This window comes from Phaethon lepturus, unplaced genomic scaffold (genome assembly GCF_000687285.1).
Source record: "Phaethon lepturus isolate BGI_N335 unplaced genomic scaffold, ASM68728v1 scaffold7671, whole genome shotgun sequence".
Lineage (NCBI taxonomy): Eukaryota > Metazoa > Chordata > Aves > Phaethontiformes > Phaethontidae > Phaethon > Phaethon lepturus.
In genome coordinates, this window is record NW_010515454.1 from 18,054 (window position 1) to 37,304 (window position 19,251).

Sequence of the window (19,251 nt, forward strand, 5' to 3'; positions counted from 1 at the left end):
AAACTGCTTCGACAATTTTGCCTCAGGAAACACTAAGGAGACTGAAGGTTTACCCTGTAGTTAATAACTGCCCAAGGGGACTTAAAAGGGCAAAGATAAAAACCATAGATAATCCTGAAGGTGTTTTGTGACCTTTCATGTTTTCTCAGAGTTGATTAATAATGATGTAGCATGTGCTGCAGAACCACAGTGAGAATGAAATGCTTTTACTAGAAGGAAATAATTAGGGCAGGATGACAACAGCGCGAGGATTAGAAGAGTGAAAAAGTTAAGGCGTAGGGACTTCTTTTTAACCTCATCTTACTATTTGTACTCGTCATTACACAACCAGTTGCATTTCTTTCAGCATCAAGGAAGCCACTGTGCTTTCCAAATCATATCCCTACCCCTGCCAGTTCCTTCCTCTGAGTAAAGCAGTCAACCAAACAAAGGATGTTTTAGGATCAGGTCTGTATGTAGAAAAAAAAAAAAGTAACGGGGAAATGCAGATGTTTTTGGGATCAGCTCATAGACACTCCGGACACTGCCTGGAACAGAATTAAAAACAAATACTCATTTTGGCTGCGGACCAAACATTCCTCTAATTTATCACAAGAGTATCTTGAAGGGTAGGTGTATCTCTCTCCAATATTAAGGACGACTGCCTTATTTACGGTCAGATCTCCAAGGAATCTCCACAGGCTCTAAAGCAGATGCTGAAAAATAAACCAATCCTATCAAGACTTGAACCCAGGGGCAGCAGAGATCAGCACTTCCAGCTAGGATGAAAGCACTCTCAGAGCATCGGTGCCTTAAACCTTAGAAAAGTTGAAGCAATTCACAAAGGATTATTGTTTCTGAAAATTAAATCCTGCGTGACTAACAACGAAGAACTAGAGTTACACGTCTCCAGATCATAACCAGGAGCCAGGACTTTCTACCTGTTCTTTGCAAGTGAATCATGTACTACACATCTTAAAACCAAACGTTTGCTTGCTTATAACATGAAGTGCATGTTATTGTAAGAAGGTGCTGTGAATAGCTGACTTGAACAAGTGCTCATAGCGGGCTAGAGCTTGCCGTGATTTTTCAGCGCTTAAATAATGCTTGCTAGTTTACTCTTGTCTCAAGTTCTCATTGCTCACAGTCTGACACAATATGGAAAGGTGCTACGCAACCATCCATCTGCCATTCTGCCAGTGCCCCTATCTTGAAACATTCCCAGGACTCTGCTGAACACAAGCTGCAGATGTACAGGGAAGTTACGGAGATGTGGAGATACAAGCGTGTCACCAAGGACTAAAACACCACTGCACTCCCCTTAGTTGTCATCCATTTTTCAGTGACTTTCCAGGGAACAAAGGCTAAGTCACAGAAGTAACTTCAGAATTTCTGTCCCCTTCTTCCCACGTTTACTGTTTAAGAAGATCTTAAGTTCGTATTTTGAGCTCTAAAGTTCAGGGAAACAGGCAACACTTTCTCTTCCCATCACACCCAGGCCTCAACTTTCTACTGAAGAAGTTGTGGCATATCGTAAGCAGTAAATACCCATGCTCTTTATTGTCAGAAACTCAGATTCTGTCTTTGTACTCTCTTATCCACCCTTCTATACATTCAGTAAAAATCCACCAAGCTTTTAACATACGAAAATTAAGTTACCGGTAGAAACTTGTCACTCAGAGGTGCAAGCTTTTTATATGGTTAAAAATTCTGCAGTCTTAACGCGCCTGAGCCAAATTCTTCCTTCAAGATATGCTGCTGCATTTATGGGGTAACACCACCACTGGTCTTGCGTATATATTGCTATCAACTGAGAGCAAAATTTGGCGCAACGCCTTCCTATACGGAAGAGTTACTCAACTCTTTTCTAATCCTTTCTCATCCACTAGAAATGAAGTCTTACCCCAATTGCAGCTGTTCCCTTCTGTAATCAAAATTTTACACATGGAAGAAAAAGAAAAAGATTTTAGGCTAAATAAACCAATCTCACAGTTACTCGGCTTGAAGGATTATTTGCTTGAATCATTTTCCCTCCCACACATAGTAGAGAAAAAACAGCTCACCCAGTTGACACAAAGCTCAGGCTCAAAAAGTGTTTGCTGTCAGTACTCAAAGCTCTCAGCACAGGTTTTAATCTCAAAGACAGGCAGGTTTCCCTATCCTAAGAAAGGATTTTATCACTAAATATCGTTGTCAAAGTGGATCTAAACTGAGGTCCTGGTTCCTCTTTGGCAACTATTGGCAAGAAAAGAGTTCCGAGAGACACAGATGGTGCTGTGAACAAGTCATTAGTCTGTGCCACAGCACCATGATTCAGCCGGCTGTTTGCAGCACCCCTGCTTGCCAGCTTGGATAGACTGTGCTTCTATGAAAGAATTACTGTGCTGGACTTGAATCAGCTCCAATTGGTGACCAGTTCTCACTAGCATCTCATGAGATGCTAGTTCTTTACACAAGATTTGTGTTCCTCTCAGTGCAAAGAAAATTGCTGGGAACGAGATGCTTTATTCAGGATTTGGAAATGGATACGACAGTGAGAGAAAGAGACCAGCTGGTCCTGGCAGGCAGGTCCAGCATTCTCTGGGTTAGAGCAAGGGGAGAGGGTGAGAGAAGACGTGATCCGCCATCCTCCCTGCTTACCCTGATACGCTTTGCTCGCCTCATATCATCTGCTGTCATGGTGCTCTGCGTAGGCACCGTGCTCTCATCATGCTGCGGCTGGATTTGTAGCGGGTGGTTTTCTGACTGCTGCTCCAGTGCCGACTGCGTCTCTGATGGCACTGGAGTCTGCTCCTGCTGCTCCAGCCCATTCAGTGTGGCTTGTCCGGCCTCATCAAACTGCCCCTTGCTGGAAAAATGCAGCAAGTCCTGAAATCGCAAATCATACAACCAGTGATTATTCCCCCCACCCACTGAAAAATGTTTGAAAATACTCAGCAGACAACAATATTTCTGCATATTTAATCACAAGCTATAAACAAAATGTGTCCACGCTAACGCTTTCCTACTGTGTTCTATTAAAGCTCTCAACAGATCACCTCCGCTTACAGCAACAACATTCAGAGGGCCAGGGAAGAAGCGCTGCAGGTACACGACTCTCTTGGCCATCGTATTGTCTGACCGGACACAAACAAAATGACCCAGCTGTCAATAGCCAAGCAAGTTCTTCTGCATTCAAGACTATCACTGCTTTAACCAAAGATGACGCAGGCCGACCTGTGAGAGATTTGACGACCAAAGGGACTAGCACAGACCAGGGAAAGCAGAGAATTTCTGTCTCGTTGAAATTGTTGTCACTTTGAAACATTATCATGTATTGTTACGCAGCGTCTTCTCCTTTCTAACAAACTAGCTGGAATGCTGAACTGGAGAGTGACAAACGAGATGATTATACTGTGCAGTGTGTTTTGCTATCCAGTTTCCCAGCTCCGCATACTCTCACCTACCCAGCTGTATACATCACTTGTATTTATCACACAAAGCTGCTTTCCTCCTTTTCTGTATTAGCATAAAAGAAAAGAGAGGGCATTGGGAGCAGGAAGCACATACCAAAAAAATCTACATCCTTTCCATATAAGTTCCAGTAACTCCTCTGGGATGGAATCCTCTCATATTAGAAAAAACACCCCCCCAAACCATAGATCCTTACTTGACATCACTTAATGTAACTAAGGAAACTTAAAAGCACAAGCTAGGAAACAGCACCAGAAGTACATCAGCTCAAGGCTGGTACTGTCAAAGCACAAAAGCTGGTGTGGGAGAGGAAGAACGGGGAGGTGCCAGGAGGAGTGCAGCTGCTACAAGCCACAAATGCTTACCAGATAAGAGACACATCGTAGAGCAATATGCCAGTCAAATGACCAGTCCTGGTCTAGGTGGCAAGTTTCCACACTTGCTGACACTAAACTGTGCTCACAGCATCCCGAGTCTCAAGTTCTCAGGCAGATGAACTCCTGCCTAGTCATTAGCGAGGCAGGCAGACCTCCAAAGGCTTGCGACGTAACCATGGCCCTGCTCAACCGTACAGACACACGTGAGCTAGCTCTGGGCCATGCTCCAAGCCGGCAGGATGCGAGCTGCCTCCAATCCCGAGGCCATTCAGACACATGAGCACGGGACTGCGCCCAGTAAGCCCAGTGTCTCTGGAGTTAAGAGTTTGGGAACAGCGTTATGCTTACTTGTCTAAATGGGGCTGGCTTGGGTCACGTCAGCTTGCAAAGAGGGTGATCTCGCAACTGTCTGCGCTTAATGCAACATTTAGGGCAGCTCTGCACGCTCAGAAAACGAGTGGCATTGCTCCCTCTGAGTCAGCGCTGAACCGTGACCCAGTGAGATGTCAGAGGAAAATTACCGCTCCAGGTATCAGCTTTCAGCAAAGTCATAAAACAGAGTCATTGATCCCTTCTGACACCTTTCTAAAAGGACTCGGTGGTAACTTAAGCACGGTCAGCATCAGAGAGAACTTAGCATTTTACTTAAGGAAATGCATCACATTAGGTCCCTACAGGATATAACCAACAGCCACCAGCAAGAGAACATTTTGCAGTAAGAATGCCTACAGGAGGCCTTTTCGTTAATATTAAAACATCATAAAGAATCATCGCTGAAACTGATTTAATTCTACCAGCACCAGTTCTAAGAGCAGGCTCTGACCTCACGTTCCAGAAAGGACAAATACGAACCTAAGTTCCCATTACAGGTTTAGCATCTAAATTACTTTTGTGATACTGCTAAACTGCAGCAATAACCTATCTCACTGCTAAGTGCTTTGGGATGAAAGCTGCTATAGAAATGCAAGTGATTTTACAGTTTTTATAGCAGGAAAGTAGCACGCTCCCCTGGCAGCTAGAAATCCAAGAATTACTTGGGTATAAGTCCAAAGCACACCCTCAATTTGCACTGATGCCCCAAGTTCTTTTAGTCAAGAGTTTACATCCCACGTCATTTTCTTTTTCCCCTCCCTCCCCATCCCCAAAAATATACCTGTGTCCCTTCTTCACACTTTTCCCCATTTTCACTGGTTACTTCCATACGCATGAATTTGGGAGGGCGCCCTGGGCGTCTGCCTGGTCCAAACCTTCTCTTTCCTCGCCCACGACCTCGGCCTCTGGCTCTGCAGAATACATAGTGCTCCCGGTTAGAGACAAAAAAGGATGGATTTGGAATCTCCACTGGTTTTACACATTCTTTCTCAGCATCACTATTCACCCATTCAACTCAGTAACAATGGCCTGCAGTAAATAATAAAACCTGAAGAAATTCTGGCAGCAAAAAAACCCATAGGGTACTGGCTGGTATCTATTCCTTTTGTGCTCTATGAGAAACCAGAGCCCAGAACGCACTAAAATCTTTTTCACTAATCATGGGACTGAGAGGACTACTGGCATCTAGCAAGTCCTCTGCTATGGCAACTCTCTTACTTCCAGCACCCCCGTGTACAGTGTGCTGGAAAGCACTTTCAGCTAGATGGAACAAGTGCACAAGGAAACCAGTTTAAACCCTGAAGCCATAACGTCCCTCCCCAGAAATGCACTTCGCCAGTGATGTCAGGCAGTAAGCTGAAGTGAACAATTTTCCGCGCCAAAAAAATAAAGAAAACAGAACCCAGCCACTTGCTAAGTTTCAGGAAAAAGAAGGCACCAATGCCTTCTGCTCTCTGATGGATGTTTGCAGATTCAGCTTTTAATAGGTCAGGATAAGCTATCTTGGCAGCCCAACGAGGAGCCAAAGCACTAGAAGTTTTGTTCTCCAAGCTCTGTATCTGCATATATCTGAGAAGCATCGGTGTTTCAATATTGCGGTACTGAAATATTGCGGGGTTTTTAAGTCATTAGCAAAAAACCAAGAGCAAACCAAAAAAATCTCACCAGTTTCAACGGGGTATTTATTTCCCTCAAGCTACTTCTTTCACAAAGTTTCTTACATCAATCAACTCCCTGGTGCCATATTCTTACCTCGTGGTGCTGAGCCGCTCTCTCATGGGTACCAAAGTTGGTCAGTAAGATCTGTAGGGCAAAGACCCCCCTTTCTGCAAGTTTGGGGAAGCACCATAGTGATACACAGACAGAGCTAAAGCTTTCAGTACCTGCTGAAGAAGTCCAGCTTCTCATCATGGGAGTTGAGGTGCTGCTGGAGTTGCTCTGAGCTCATGAAACGACGATTGCACTCATAACACGGCCAGTTCTTCTCTTGCTCTCTGAGAACTATGTTCAATTGGAGATGTCAATAACAGCATTTCAGTCACCATCAATTAAACACCTCATTTCCCACCCGCCCCAAGCCTTTCTGTCCTCTGTGGGCTGTATTTCTCCCCTGAAGGTTAGACAGACTGCAGAATACCCAGCACTGCTCCATTTAGCTTTGCTTTTATCCCCTCTGCACTGTGGCATGACTACAGCTCATCGCAGAAAAAGGTCACTGGGGACAATTCACATGGACTATATAACCCTGCTTGAAATTCAGGTACATTTGGAAATACACCCTTGTATAGAAGAGCACCTACATGATTGTGTGTCTGGCATGAATTAGGGGAGGTCAAGAGAAACTTCTCAGTCTAAAGCAGCAGCACATAGGTTTATGACACAGACTCAACATTGGACATCAAATACAGAAACGTACCTCTTTCCAGCAGCAACTAATGCTGCTCAGAAACTGAGGCAGAATGTTAAAATTATTGTAATATGAGCATGAGAAGATTTAGCAGAAATAAGCCCCAATAATACCATGTAGGTTTGGTTCAACCTTCCTTAACCTAGCAGAAATTTGGGAGCACTATACAGGCCCTATTCTTGCGACTAAGAAGTACAACACCCAGCCACCATCACACTGCAACAACCGAGAGCAGAAGAGCCCAAGTTACCCTTCCTTTCCTCCTCAGATATGTCATGGATCTTCTGGTTCACAAACTCTGCGTAAGAGGCTGCATACCACACCTACACCAGGAACACAAGATAACAGAACACTTAGGTGGAACCAGAACTAAGGGGAATTCATTTGAAAATGGATTTTAAGCAATACATTTACTTCACTCGCCTCAACCACTCATCTTACTGCTCCTTTCATCCTCAATAATAATGCCTGTTGAGATCAATATGCCCCCACTGAGGAATAAAAGAGCTTTGCTCAGAAAGCATATCCATTTAATTTTAAGGTATGGCCTCCTAATATGAATGTTCATCTCACACATGGCTACCAGCAGCTCTAAAGGAAGTAAGATTAATCACTTTAGGCCCAACTGTATGATCATAAATGATGGATGTCAGCAGAGTACTGTTACTTGTTGTACCAAAAGGAATGGAAAAGTTTAACTCGGGGGATTTCCCGTTTCTTTCCTGCTCTCTTTACAGAATCACAGCATGGTGGGGGTTGGAAGGGACCTCTGAAGATCATCTGCTCCAACGCCCCTGCCAAGGCAGGATCATCCAGGGCAGGTTGCACAGGAACACGTCCAGTCGGGTTTTGAAGGTCTCCAGAGAAGGAGACTCCACAACCTCTCTGGGCAGCCTGTTCCACTGCAGGCAGCACCATCCACAGCGACTCATTTAAAATGTTTCTGAACTTCTGAAGGATTGGAGCAATAAGGTCCTGCTTCCCAGAACAAAGATCTGCCAGGCTGCAGCATGCCGGACCCGCTTTTGTTATACAAGGGATTTAGGAAGCCTTCAGCAGAGAGAACCACAGGAGGCAGAAGTTTATTAGAGCCTGAAATCAGATGCTCACACTGAGCTGAGCATTCTTGTAGTGTTTCTCATTTTATTTTACTCTTGGATTAAAAAGGTTCAGTTTGAGAAGAGATTTCTTTAAGAAGGCATGAACAGATTTTCAGCATGAAAAATCCAGGCAAGTTTAAACCTGTAGAGGGCCGCAGGCTTTTTCACAGCAGTGGCGAGTGGCATTTCTAACTCCTTCAAAGACTCAGTAGCAGGTGCGTGTTACTTTGCAGGCATCTCACTAGCTCCTAGGCTACTCACCTGTCACGCAATAAAGAAGTTCTCAAGTTTAACTGACTGATCCTCCTAGTTCAAGCTTTGGACAAAATTTGTATGAATGCCCTATATCCACACTTGGGGAGGAAAACACATGACAGAGCCTAGGTAATTAGCTTTTAATTATCAAACCGATTCTACTCCAAAAGACACTACTAACACACGAAGCAAGAAAAATGGTGCTTCTACAGGCAGCTCTGTACAGATGTAATTAAAGTCTGATTTCAAACTGATTTCAAAACTGTTGAAAAAATGATGTTTGTATATACTTAAAATGGATTAACAAGGTTGCTAGTGTTCAGCTTAGACAAATCAAGGACTGGTTTCAAAGAAACCAAGAGTCCTACTCTTAAAAATCAGCAACAAGTATGTAAGCAGGCTTTTGCCCTGGTTTAGCTAAGTGTATTTAAAATGTGGGGGTTTTTTGTTCTTGTCTTGTTTTATTTGTTGTTGAAATTTATGTACAAGAAAAGATTTGAAGAAGAACAAAAAATTTCCTGATATCCCCAGTTCCCCGAAGATGTTGAAAACAAAGGCCGTCTCAGCCAGGCACGTTACTCTGAGCTCAAAGTAATCAATACATTTTTAGAGGGAACAAAAAGTAACTCACAGGAAAGTCATAATATCCTTTATCATTTTCCACATGCAAAGTTTCAAAAGTTCCAGGAAAGCCAGGTAAAGTGAGAGACCATATTCACTTAAGGCACCAGAAAACAAGTCAAGGGCACACAGGACTAACTGGAAAGGGCATCCAGAACTAAAAAGAATAAGACTGCTGCAATAAAAATTAGATTGCATCAGCAAAATATATGCAGTGTAAAGCATGACAGTGACAGACAAATTATTTACATACTCTTACTTTAAACTTCCTCATTTTGTACCTCAGACAAAGCTCATTTAAAATCCGCAAGTCGGTGGCTAACTACTTACTGACTTCAGTGACATTTGATTCAGACCATCACGTGCTTTAGCAAAGGAAAAAAGCCCTAAAACTATTTACAGCAATCATTTCTGGCACTTGGAGATGCACTTGTGAGGTAGCAACTCTTACGATTTTATTTCATCAGTAGAAAAGTGAGTCACAAGCAATATGCCATACCTTGAGCTCCTGCTTGGGCTCCACGTTTTTAATGGTTGTGTAATAAATGTGGTGGCCATACTGATACGCTACCAGGTTCTGCTCCAAATGGTTTTGAGCTGGACGCACAAACATCATCCAGTTACAAAGAGCCTCGCTAGAAAGTTCAAACCACAGGTCTTCTTGCAAATCTCTGTCTTTTCTGTCACCTTTATCAAGAGACACCTGTAGCAAAATCCAATCATATATGACTGTAACTGCCTGGCAGCAGGTTCAAGAGAATCTGAGTTTCTAAAAACAAACAACTACTGTGACCATGCAACATTTACATTAGGAAAGCAATGCAGGCATAGCTAATTTTCTCTTTGCTAACAGGGATCCAGAAACAGGCAGCACTTTGAAAAATACTTAAAAACAGGTAGAGATTTAACTAGGGAGCCACAATAGACCGTTCCATGGCTTTCAGGGCCAAGAAGCATTCACTAAGAGTTAGGCACAGTACTTGACGTGTGGCTATAAATGAGGCACAAAAAACTGGAGCTTTAGTAGGTTATACAGCATCAGTCGTCAGATGTTTCAGACTGGCAGACCCACTTCTTTCATTTCCTGACTCATGACACTGCCTCAAGCTGGAAGCTGCACTTCTTTAGTGCAACGTCTGTTGCGTTACTGCATCTGCCTGCAGTCACAACACTTCCTTGTCAGATGCTGACCATCCAAGACCAGCGCTCCTAACACTGTGGACCTAATCTCCAGCAAATAAAGGACCAACTCCTATAATGAAACCAGTAAATAAATGGATAAAAGTCAGTCAAATCTATTATACCTCACACCAATGACTTGTCATGAGGAAGGGGGAAAAAAAACACCCTCCGCTGCCCTACATCTTCTGGGGGAGGGGAAGGAAAGGGGAAGAAAAATATTTTAAACTTAAATTACAGCATGACACAAAATAATGGCTGCAAAACATCCTCAGATGGGCCTGCTATTTTTACGTCCAGATGCTGCTTCAGCCCATGTGAGAGTGATTCATAGCGTTATGCATCCTATAGATCATAGCACCATCATGCCAGAATATTCACCATGATTATTGTATCTCCCTGAATAACAGACTAGATTCAAGCCAAAGCAATCTGGGTATTTCTGAGTTACATTCAGAGATGGAAGTAGCAAAAGAACATCTCTAGGGGAGTAACAAATTCATTAAAACCCAAGCTTAAGCACAAATGGATCCCTCGTCTTGCCTCACGCACACCCCCCTTACCTTCAAATGGATATAGCAGTCTTTGAGTTCAGTTTGTCTCACCAGGGGTCCTTCCACAGGTCCAAACTGTGTGCGTTTTGGGATACGCCGTTTGGAGAACACACCTCCCAAAAACCTGTCTATATAGAGCACCAAGGGGAGGCTGGCTCTCGCCCTGGTCAGCACAGGCCGGTTCGGGATCGGATGCAAAGGTCCGTGCTTTGGACACACAGAGGGATGCGCATTATTACACTCTTCGCACCCTACAACACAAAGTCAGAGAGGACACGACTGTCAGGCAGACACTCACGCACCAGCTCAGAAGAGACAGCCTTATCTCTCTCCCAACATCTTTGGCTCAGCCACAGGAACGTTTATTCCTATAGTCTGCCTACATTTTAAAACATTAGAGAGAGGGCAGCCTCCTGCAAAATGAAGAACAAAGCAGCTCAGAGACTCCACCTGAGACAGAATCTTGTCTTTCCGGTAAAGCAGCCCAATATGAGTCTACATTGCTGGGTATAAAGGGGTTTACTTATTACTGCTAAAATCTGAGTGGTTTTTGACTCCATTTACTAGAGGTCTGATGGAGGCGAAAGAAAACAGGGGAGGGCAGCCAACACACTACATACGACTTCATACGCTTACACAAATCATTGGGATCAAAGGGTCGAGGTGGATCTGGATCCCATTCATCCATGTCAGTGTCTTCTCCCTCTTCATCCTCATCTTCATCCTCATCATCTTCCTCTTTTGTTTCCATCCTTCCCATTTGATTCTGCAGAGGTGCTAAAGGGTCAGAGCCATCCACTGCCTCCATAGGAGGTAACACCTGGTTATGCACCGGTAATGATGCCTGAGGAGAGAATTCATAACCAACAATCAAAATTGATACACAAGGGAAAACACTCTCTTTACAAAGACAAGCAATGAAAGTTCTCACTAGCCTACCCTTTCTGCTTCCTTTGATAATGGAAAGAAGGACAAGGGGAAGTGAAGCGACATGACAAACGATTGCCAAAGGATGTTTCGCATCGCTGCTGCTGACAGCCTCGCTCAGGACAGCGCTGTGTCACTACCTAGCTCGACCCTGTCAAGGACTGACTTCTCAGGAGAAGAAACTGAAATAAGAGAAGTTCTGGACCCTCACAAAAGGTCTGAAACAAAGACCAGGCGCTGTGGATATTATCTACAACCTAAAGCTGTATTTTAGCTTCTTCCGTACAAGTGAGAGAATCCTGCGCTTTGGCACATGATCTTTTCTCTCCCATCGTACAATCAAACTAGAACAATCCCCAGAGCACACATGTAGAGATCAATAAGGGATGAGACAACACGGGGACTAGATATAAACTATGGGACATGGAGGACAGTGGAAGGCATTGTATTTTCTCACTAATTTTAAAGTTTATCCCTTTCTTCCCCTAGAAAAAACAAAACAAAAATTAATGGAAGTGCAATGCACAGAATATTCCGTCACCCACGCCAAGCTTCTGAGGTAAAGAACAAGAAATACTACGCACACTAAAGCTGTCTTAAAAGACTGGCAAAGAGACTCAGTGGATGTTGGTCCTATGCGACAGTCAGCATTACACCTTCTGTTAACTTTGCTTTCCAAAGCTGAGAAGAGTATTTTAAGGTGGCTGCTCAAGACAGAACAATCTGTAGAACAGGTTTCTCCATGTATTAAATACATGATCTCTCCCTAAAAAATAACCCACACATTCCATGGTGAGACTATGAAAGACAGTACAAATCTGTGCTACAGCTTTCTCGCATCTCCTCTCATCTCACTCAGACATGTTTCATCACCCGAGACAATGGAGCAACGAAATCGGTGTACTTGTACATTTAAAAGAAAAGGGTGCCTGGCAACTTACTCTATCTGCTTGCGGACCCTGCTCCAGAGCCATTTGCTGAGGGGATTCGGCAACGTTGCCGAGCACGGACAGGTTGGTGGGATTCATGCTCTGAGCAGCAGCAGGCAAAAGCACAGTTACCTAAAATTATAGGCACTCATTTTAGCACTGCGTCATTTCCATCAGTCACTTACATACGGGCAGTGCCCTGCATGCAAAGCTCCCTGGAGTCCTACACTAGGTCAAAAACTGCAGCATTTGAATGATTTTTTTTGTTAATTTTTTTTTTTCTTGAAGTAGGGATGATGGACTTGGACAAAACCTGCAGATCCAGGGACAAAGCGAAAGGCTTCAAAACTCAGTCTAAGTTTTGCAGCTTTTGAATTTCCTATGTCCCACTTCTGGCTTTAAATTAAGGTCCTACCCAGCTGGGGTTTCAAACTGCACTACAAACACATGTGAAGAGCTCTTTAGCACTCGGTAAAACCAGTGATGTGGAGTCTTTTTCTCTTCTACCTCCAAATTTACGTTTTTTTAAGGGAAAAGGTAAAGAAGGAAAAAGAAGCATTTCCTCTTTTTGCCTATCTTTCTTTTTCTCAAGCCAACCAAGATCCATTATAAAAAACAAGATGGTGTATTGACCTCGCTGGAAGATCAAGCACTCAAATGAGAGGATTCCAACAATTATTCTTCCTTCACGTTATTTGGTCACGCTATACATTTTTGGTTGTTTTCATACTCGTTTTTTTGTGTAGTAACAAGGAAGTTAATGCATATTACCACACTGCTCCTGTCCATTCAGCGATAAAACAAAGCAGAATTATAATCCTCGGACCCACCTTTCCTGTCTTTGTTTCCTATTATCTACACAGGAATTTGCACCGTTATCCCGCATGATTTTTCATCCTTCTCTACAGTTGACATCATATGGCTTCTAGTTTGTGCCTCTGACTGTTAAACAGCTTTTACACTAAAATTAAATCCCTTACCCCTCTACAGAGGGCTTAATAAAAATCAGATAAAACCGAGAACAGCCAATTGTGAAGGAGCAGACAAGAAAATCCATAACATAAGCAGATAGACAGTCTAAAAACTTCAAATCTCATTGTTTTCTTTTAAGAGTAATTTATGAAACAGCTTAAAAACTACAGCAAAAAGACTTGAGCTAACCGTGTGACAGCGAGGAAACCGCCAAGGCGACAGCTGAACCAAGCTGTCTGGTATTGACATTTCTGATGCCAAGAGGCAACAGAAAAGGCATCATTATCCAATGGCTCACCTCCAGGTCTGCCAGCAGCGAGAGGTTCACACAAGCTTGCATCTATTCATACCTCATATTAGCATTTCCTACTACTAATGACACTTCAAACACATCCTTACTTTCACTTTCACGGCAGACACTGCAAGGAGTATAGGCATTATTTTTAAAAATCTTTCCATTTCTTTTTAAGATAAAGTTTCCTTTGAAAGACAAGGGGAGCTCTATTATTTTAACATTTGTTGTCAGTTCAGGGACGTCCCACATGAAATGCTGATGTAAAAACACCTGCAAAGGCAGGAGCTGCCATAATGAGGGACTAACCGTTCACAAGCGAAGGAACATCTCTGCTGGGCCTGCTGTCACGGCGTTAGAAGGGAGGACAGGCTGAGGACACACAGACAAGTGCTCATGCCCTCGATACTCAACATGGGATAGTAACAGCACACCACCTCACCTGTCAGAGTGTCATTTGCTCTGCACATCTAAGTAATCTCTGCTTTTAATTAGATTGTCCGTTTGCTTGTTGAATAATTAAATAGGGGTTTTTTGGCTTCTTAATGCAAGGAAACTGATGTGGCAAAAAATTCCAGAATGACACTCCAAATACCCCCAGAGAACTGGAAGAAAACAGGCAATGCCTTTACTGGGTCAGTCATATCATTCCCTGCCTATGCCTCAACAGTTTAGAAGGTCTGCTTTCAGCAAGAAGAAAATTTATTTGCAGTGCATATTCAACCCCTCAGTCTGCCCCGCGACTGTCAATAAATATGCATTTTAACAATGGTGTTGGTAATGATTCAGATCTAACAGGTCAATTCGCACATGCCATTAAGGATTCACCAAGCAGTAATGATTTTAAGTCCCTATGACAAGCGGAGAATTTGAACTAGACATCTAGATCAGAAAGCACCTACACCTGGATTACCACAATACAGTCCCCAAACATCCTTGTAAAAGGTAGCAACCACATCTAGATCAGAAAGCACCTATACCTGGATTACCACAATATAGTCCCCAAACATCCTTGTAAAAGGTAGCAACAAAACCTTCACATCCATGACAGATGAAAAAAGAAAAAGCATCAAAATTTTATAACCACAGGCTCCAATTTTGTTCTGTTCCTTGCCCACTTCACCGCTGGCAAGCACATCAGACCTGGGAGGCCCTAGTAAGGTAAAGGAGCCAGTAATTTAACTTCTTCAGGTTTTATAATTAATTTCCCGTGAAGTTTCTGGTAAATCTAGAAGTTGATCCAAAATTTCTATCCCTTGAGAGCCTTTTATGAATTTAAAGGCATTTGGATCAGAATTTGTATGAGGACCCAGCCTTTCCAGAATGACATTCAAATAAAGTCAGCCATATCAGCTTGCTGACTTAAAGGGACAATGTTAAAAGATTTTTCATTTTATCGAGGGCAATAAATCAGCATTTCTGTTGAAGATGAATTAAAAAAAAAAAAAAAAACAAAAAAACACCCCACCAAACCTCAAATTCTCTTAACTTTTCATCGTCATTCATGCACAAACTAGCCAAGATAACAGTGGCTTGTTATCGTAAGCTTTTCGCCCCTGGTCACTGGGATGACAGTACCTGACTGAAGACTGCCATTTGACAAATTCAAAGATAGCTTATTACTGTCTAGCACCACAAAAACATCCCTTTACCTCTGGTAACTGTTTCCTTACAGTTTCAGGCCCAAGGAAAACAATGTCTCTTCCTTACCTGCTGGGTGGTGGCATCCTGTTGGACGTAAGCCACTTGGGACGGATCTGTAAACAGAGTCTAGACAAAGTGAAAAAGGCTTATCAAACTGGCCTTGGGGTTGTTTACTCCCAACTCACACAAAAATTACCCTGCCACCAAGAAGTGATCCACATTTGATCCTCTGCTAACTTCTAATGTGCCTGTTATTCACAGTAGATTAGTTCAACTCACTCAAGTGGACTTACATGCATAGAAATTAAACTAAAATTAGGTGGCGCTCCATAAAAAGATATTATTGTATTATGTGGCATTTTTCATCTATATACCTAAAGTGCTTCACGAGATTTTTTTTTTATAAATACAGAAATCACTTTGTCAATTGTTGATCTGATAAATTCTACAGGATGAAATTCAATAGGTAAATGAACACTACGCAATACTTGAGGGCAGGACAGAAGGTAACTGTTAGCTTTATCTTTCTGCAAATTCACAAGACATCTGCATGCTTCCTTTTGGGGCACTACTGGGCATATCCTACATGTGAATTTGATACGGCCAGGATGTTGGGGTTTTTTTAATTTTGTAGAAGACACAACAACTCCAGCAGCAGCCTGTTAAAACAGCCCTGAGGGGAAGGCTTCCCCCAAGGAAAAGCCAGACTTAGATGAAAACTAAGTACTGACTGAAGTCAGCCTTGCTTGCTTTGCCAAAATTTGCAATATCTGCAAATAAAAATAAAGTAAGGCATAACACAAATTCCATTAGCACTTTGGCAATTTCATCTCAGTTACATGATAGTGTCTTAATACTACACTTCTTTTGACAAAATGATAGTATTGAGAGTTCTGGAGTTACTTGGCCAGTAAGATCCTGGGAGATATCCTCTCAAACTCTCGTATCCTCTCAGAACATCCCACCACGCAGGAATTGTTTTTATTATTTTTAACAGCTAAGAACTGCACAGGAGACAGACCACGCCGCACAAGGCTATGCCAGTGCTGCTGTGGGTGTCAAGTACATGCACTGTGTAGCACTGCTAATCTGACCTGTCAGCAAAGACACTATAAAACGTTCTTGACAAAGCGTGCCTGTTCCTCTTTTTTTTTTTTTTAATCAGTCCACACAGAGGTACAGATGCATAGTCTATGAACCCCATATCAACACATGCTGCCAGAGAATAAAGCTATTTGATATAATTATGAAGAAAAAGAACCCAAGTCTATAAAAATCAACAGCTTCTCTGAAGAGAGACTACAAAATTAGATTTAATACACTGAGATCCTCTGCAAAAAGACATGACTGTTATTGTAACTATCAATTATGAGAACTGTACTATGCAAAACAAGGACTCTTCCAGAAGACACATAGCTCGCTCTCAGCATTTTACTGAATACAACAGAGGCAGACTTTCTGGAGAGATTATCTGTGTTTTGGAAAACACCTTTGATTTAATTATAATCTCATCCACCTTCAGCAAAATAACCAGCATTTCATAATTCATAGCCTCGACATCCTCCGATTACCACATCTGCACATCAGACAAACGAGCAGCGTGAAGTCCCTGTTCGGCAATGGTCAGATAAAAGTGTTAAGAGCAACTGCCTGCTATTTTCCAGTCATATCACTTGGCTGGTAACTGCCTTTCATCTCAAAACAAGATTGTCTTGTTTTCTAGGTGCCGAAATGGGGTGGGCTCAGAACCACACATGCCTGCGTCGCTTCCACGGGATGGATGTAAACAAGCGTGTGCTCCGAGGTGTCCACGGAGGTGTAGGAGGTGCCATCCGCCGTGTAGACTACCTGCTGCGAGGGACGGTCCTGCTCATCACTGTACACAATCTGTGCCACTGTCCCCCCCTCAGGGACAAAGTGCACCTGGAAGAAAAAAAAAAACAGGTCCTGTACCAAATCTGAAACATATGCCTATGGGAAACAACACAAGACACAGAGGTTGCAAGGCGCCTTGGAAAGCAGAGAATACCTTAAAGCAGTTGTGTCCCAACTACCTAGCCAATTCTTTGGAAAGCAATAAAAACCACACTGTATAATGCACGCTTAAAGTGTCACTGAATTAGGCTAGCGACATAGAAATCTGGACATAAACTACCATCAGTTTCTGGTTTTACTCTGCATGTGCTACCATGACCTAACTGGTATAAAGGGCACCTTCCCATACTTAGTTCTTGCATGATGCTTTGAAAAGTCGTAAGAGAAAGAAAGTTCACATTTGAACTGGTGTATCTATGGGATTTATTGGTATATTGTTTCCCTATATTCTCGTATTCCTTTCTGGATTTATGATAATTACTTCATTCAGCTAGTTCTGTAGTCGGAGGTAATTTTTTCTCTTTGATGAACGGCTAACAGAACCTATTAACTTTGATACTGCTTCAAGTAATAGTACTGCACCTATCACAAGGAAGCAATAGCATATGTTAGATTGCTTCTCTGTAGTACGTACATACAGTATCAGTAGAAAATTCAACTATTTACACAGAGAAATATCTAACTGAAAACATTAAGCAATGATTCCAAGGACTACTGGAACAAGTTATGTCTAGGGCAGCAGTTCAAATCGAAACAAGTTGATTTTGACAGAACATTATGATCATAAGTGATGATCAGTGGCCTAACTTAAACAAGCTAGAATACTTAATTCCAGGGGCAATAGGAACATGTTTATCTTTTGACACCCTTTATATGCCGAATACCCTTTTCAGCATACGGGTAAAATAGGACAGTTAACAGGAAACCCAGTTTTAGTATCCACATTCATATTCACATAAAATGTTTTCACACGAAAATGTGGAAAAACAACCAACCCTGTGGCATCATTTTAATTTCTTTGTTTCACCTTTTCGCTTTTGTTTTAGAAGACACCCGGTACTCCCCTGCAGATGCTAAGTGCCGATTCTGTACAATAAATCCTTATGCCAACATTACGGTAAGGAAGGATGCAGTGTTTCACATTTGGAGAGCACTCTGCAAACACTAATTAAGCCTTATAACTGCCACATGCAAACAACAGTATGGTTATCCCGTTGTATAGGTAACGGAACACAGGCCATTGAGAAGTGCCTTTCTTTGCAAATTGCAAAGCTGGAAATTACCGGGAGAGTCAGAATTTCTCAGCTTGTGGGCCAAATGACACGCAGCACCCTCTTTGTAACATATTCCAACGAATAAATCAATTTACAGTCTTCTAGAAATTCTCAGCTGCATTGTCTCCAGAACACAGGGACTAGCTGCATACATCAGAATCTGACTGCCTTAGTCACTAACAATTAACATTTCTCCCTTCCCCACTACCCAGATGTCTAACTGGAAAAAATTATTCAGATTACTTTCCCCAAGGTCCACCCACAGTTCCAACAGATTTGACTGTTGCCATCAAAATGGGCTGCCACAGACCACAGATTTTGTTAATATTAATTCACCTGAATACCCTTTCACTGTCCCACATGGTTATACATATATTTGAACACTGAAACTTCTATAGCCGCTGGCCGGTTTCGTTTAGCTCGTTTCAGATGTCTATGTATTCACTGCTGCGGTTTGCACAGCTCACTTTCTGAAGCTTTAATCCAAAACCACCAGACATGTCTGTATTTCTCCTCAAACGAAAGCTGTAAGAAACAGTCAAATGGGAACGCCTGCTTGTTAAGCCACTGCACCAAGTCCAATTCAGTCTGAGCAGAAACCGAGAGCTCTGGAAGGCGCTAGTCACCTGAGCAGTATTCTGTTCCTGCTCAGCAGAGTCAGCCCACACCTGAGGACTTTGCCCTTTGGAGTCCATCTCCTCCCTGCTGTGGTGCTCCATGAGGAGAGGGATCTACTGGAGGAACGCCTGGCTGAATAGATTCATCTGTTCACTGTGTTTCTACTTCCAGAAGTCAAGGTGATCTTCAGTAACATGACTACAAAACAAAAAAAGAGAAGAGATGGGAGATATTAAGACAAATGTGAGCACAGAGATAGGAGGTATTATCATCAGCTACTGCACTACAGGAACACACAGCCACGGTAAGGCATGCTTGGCTTTACAAACATGCACGTTCTCATTTACCATGCTCAAGTTCTGCTGTATAATACTTTCCAGGTCCTATTAAGAAGGAAACAAGTCAACCATTGCTACAATTGCA

The 19,251-nt window shown here is 42.6% G+C and overlaps 1 protein-coding gene across 1 annotated transcript in view; it reads right to left on the bottom strand.

Moving 5' to 3' along the window:
• LOC104627492 (PR domain zinc finger protein 10-like) overlaps window positions 1–18,929 on the bottom strand; it is a 33,870-nt gene extending 14,941 nt beyond the window's left edge. Inside the window, 11 exon segments of the mRNA XM_010295775.1 lie at window positions 2,620–2,847; window positions 4,963–5,092; window positions 6,065–6,182; window positions 6,839–6,911; window positions 9,064–9,267; window positions 10,307–10,548; window positions 10,934–11,141; window positions 12,166–12,285; window positions 15,128–15,187; window positions 16,820–16,984; window positions 18,837–18,929. Of these exon segments, the coding sequence (XP_010294077.1) occupies window positions 2,620–2,847; window positions 4,963–5,092; window positions 6,065–6,182; window positions 6,839–6,911; window positions 9,064–9,267; window positions 10,307–10,548; window positions 10,934–11,141; window positions 12,166–12,285; window positions 15,128–15,187; window positions 16,820–16,984; window positions 18,837–18,929 (1,641 nt within the window).
• Between the last annotated feature and the right edge of the window lie 322 nt (window positions 18,930–19,251).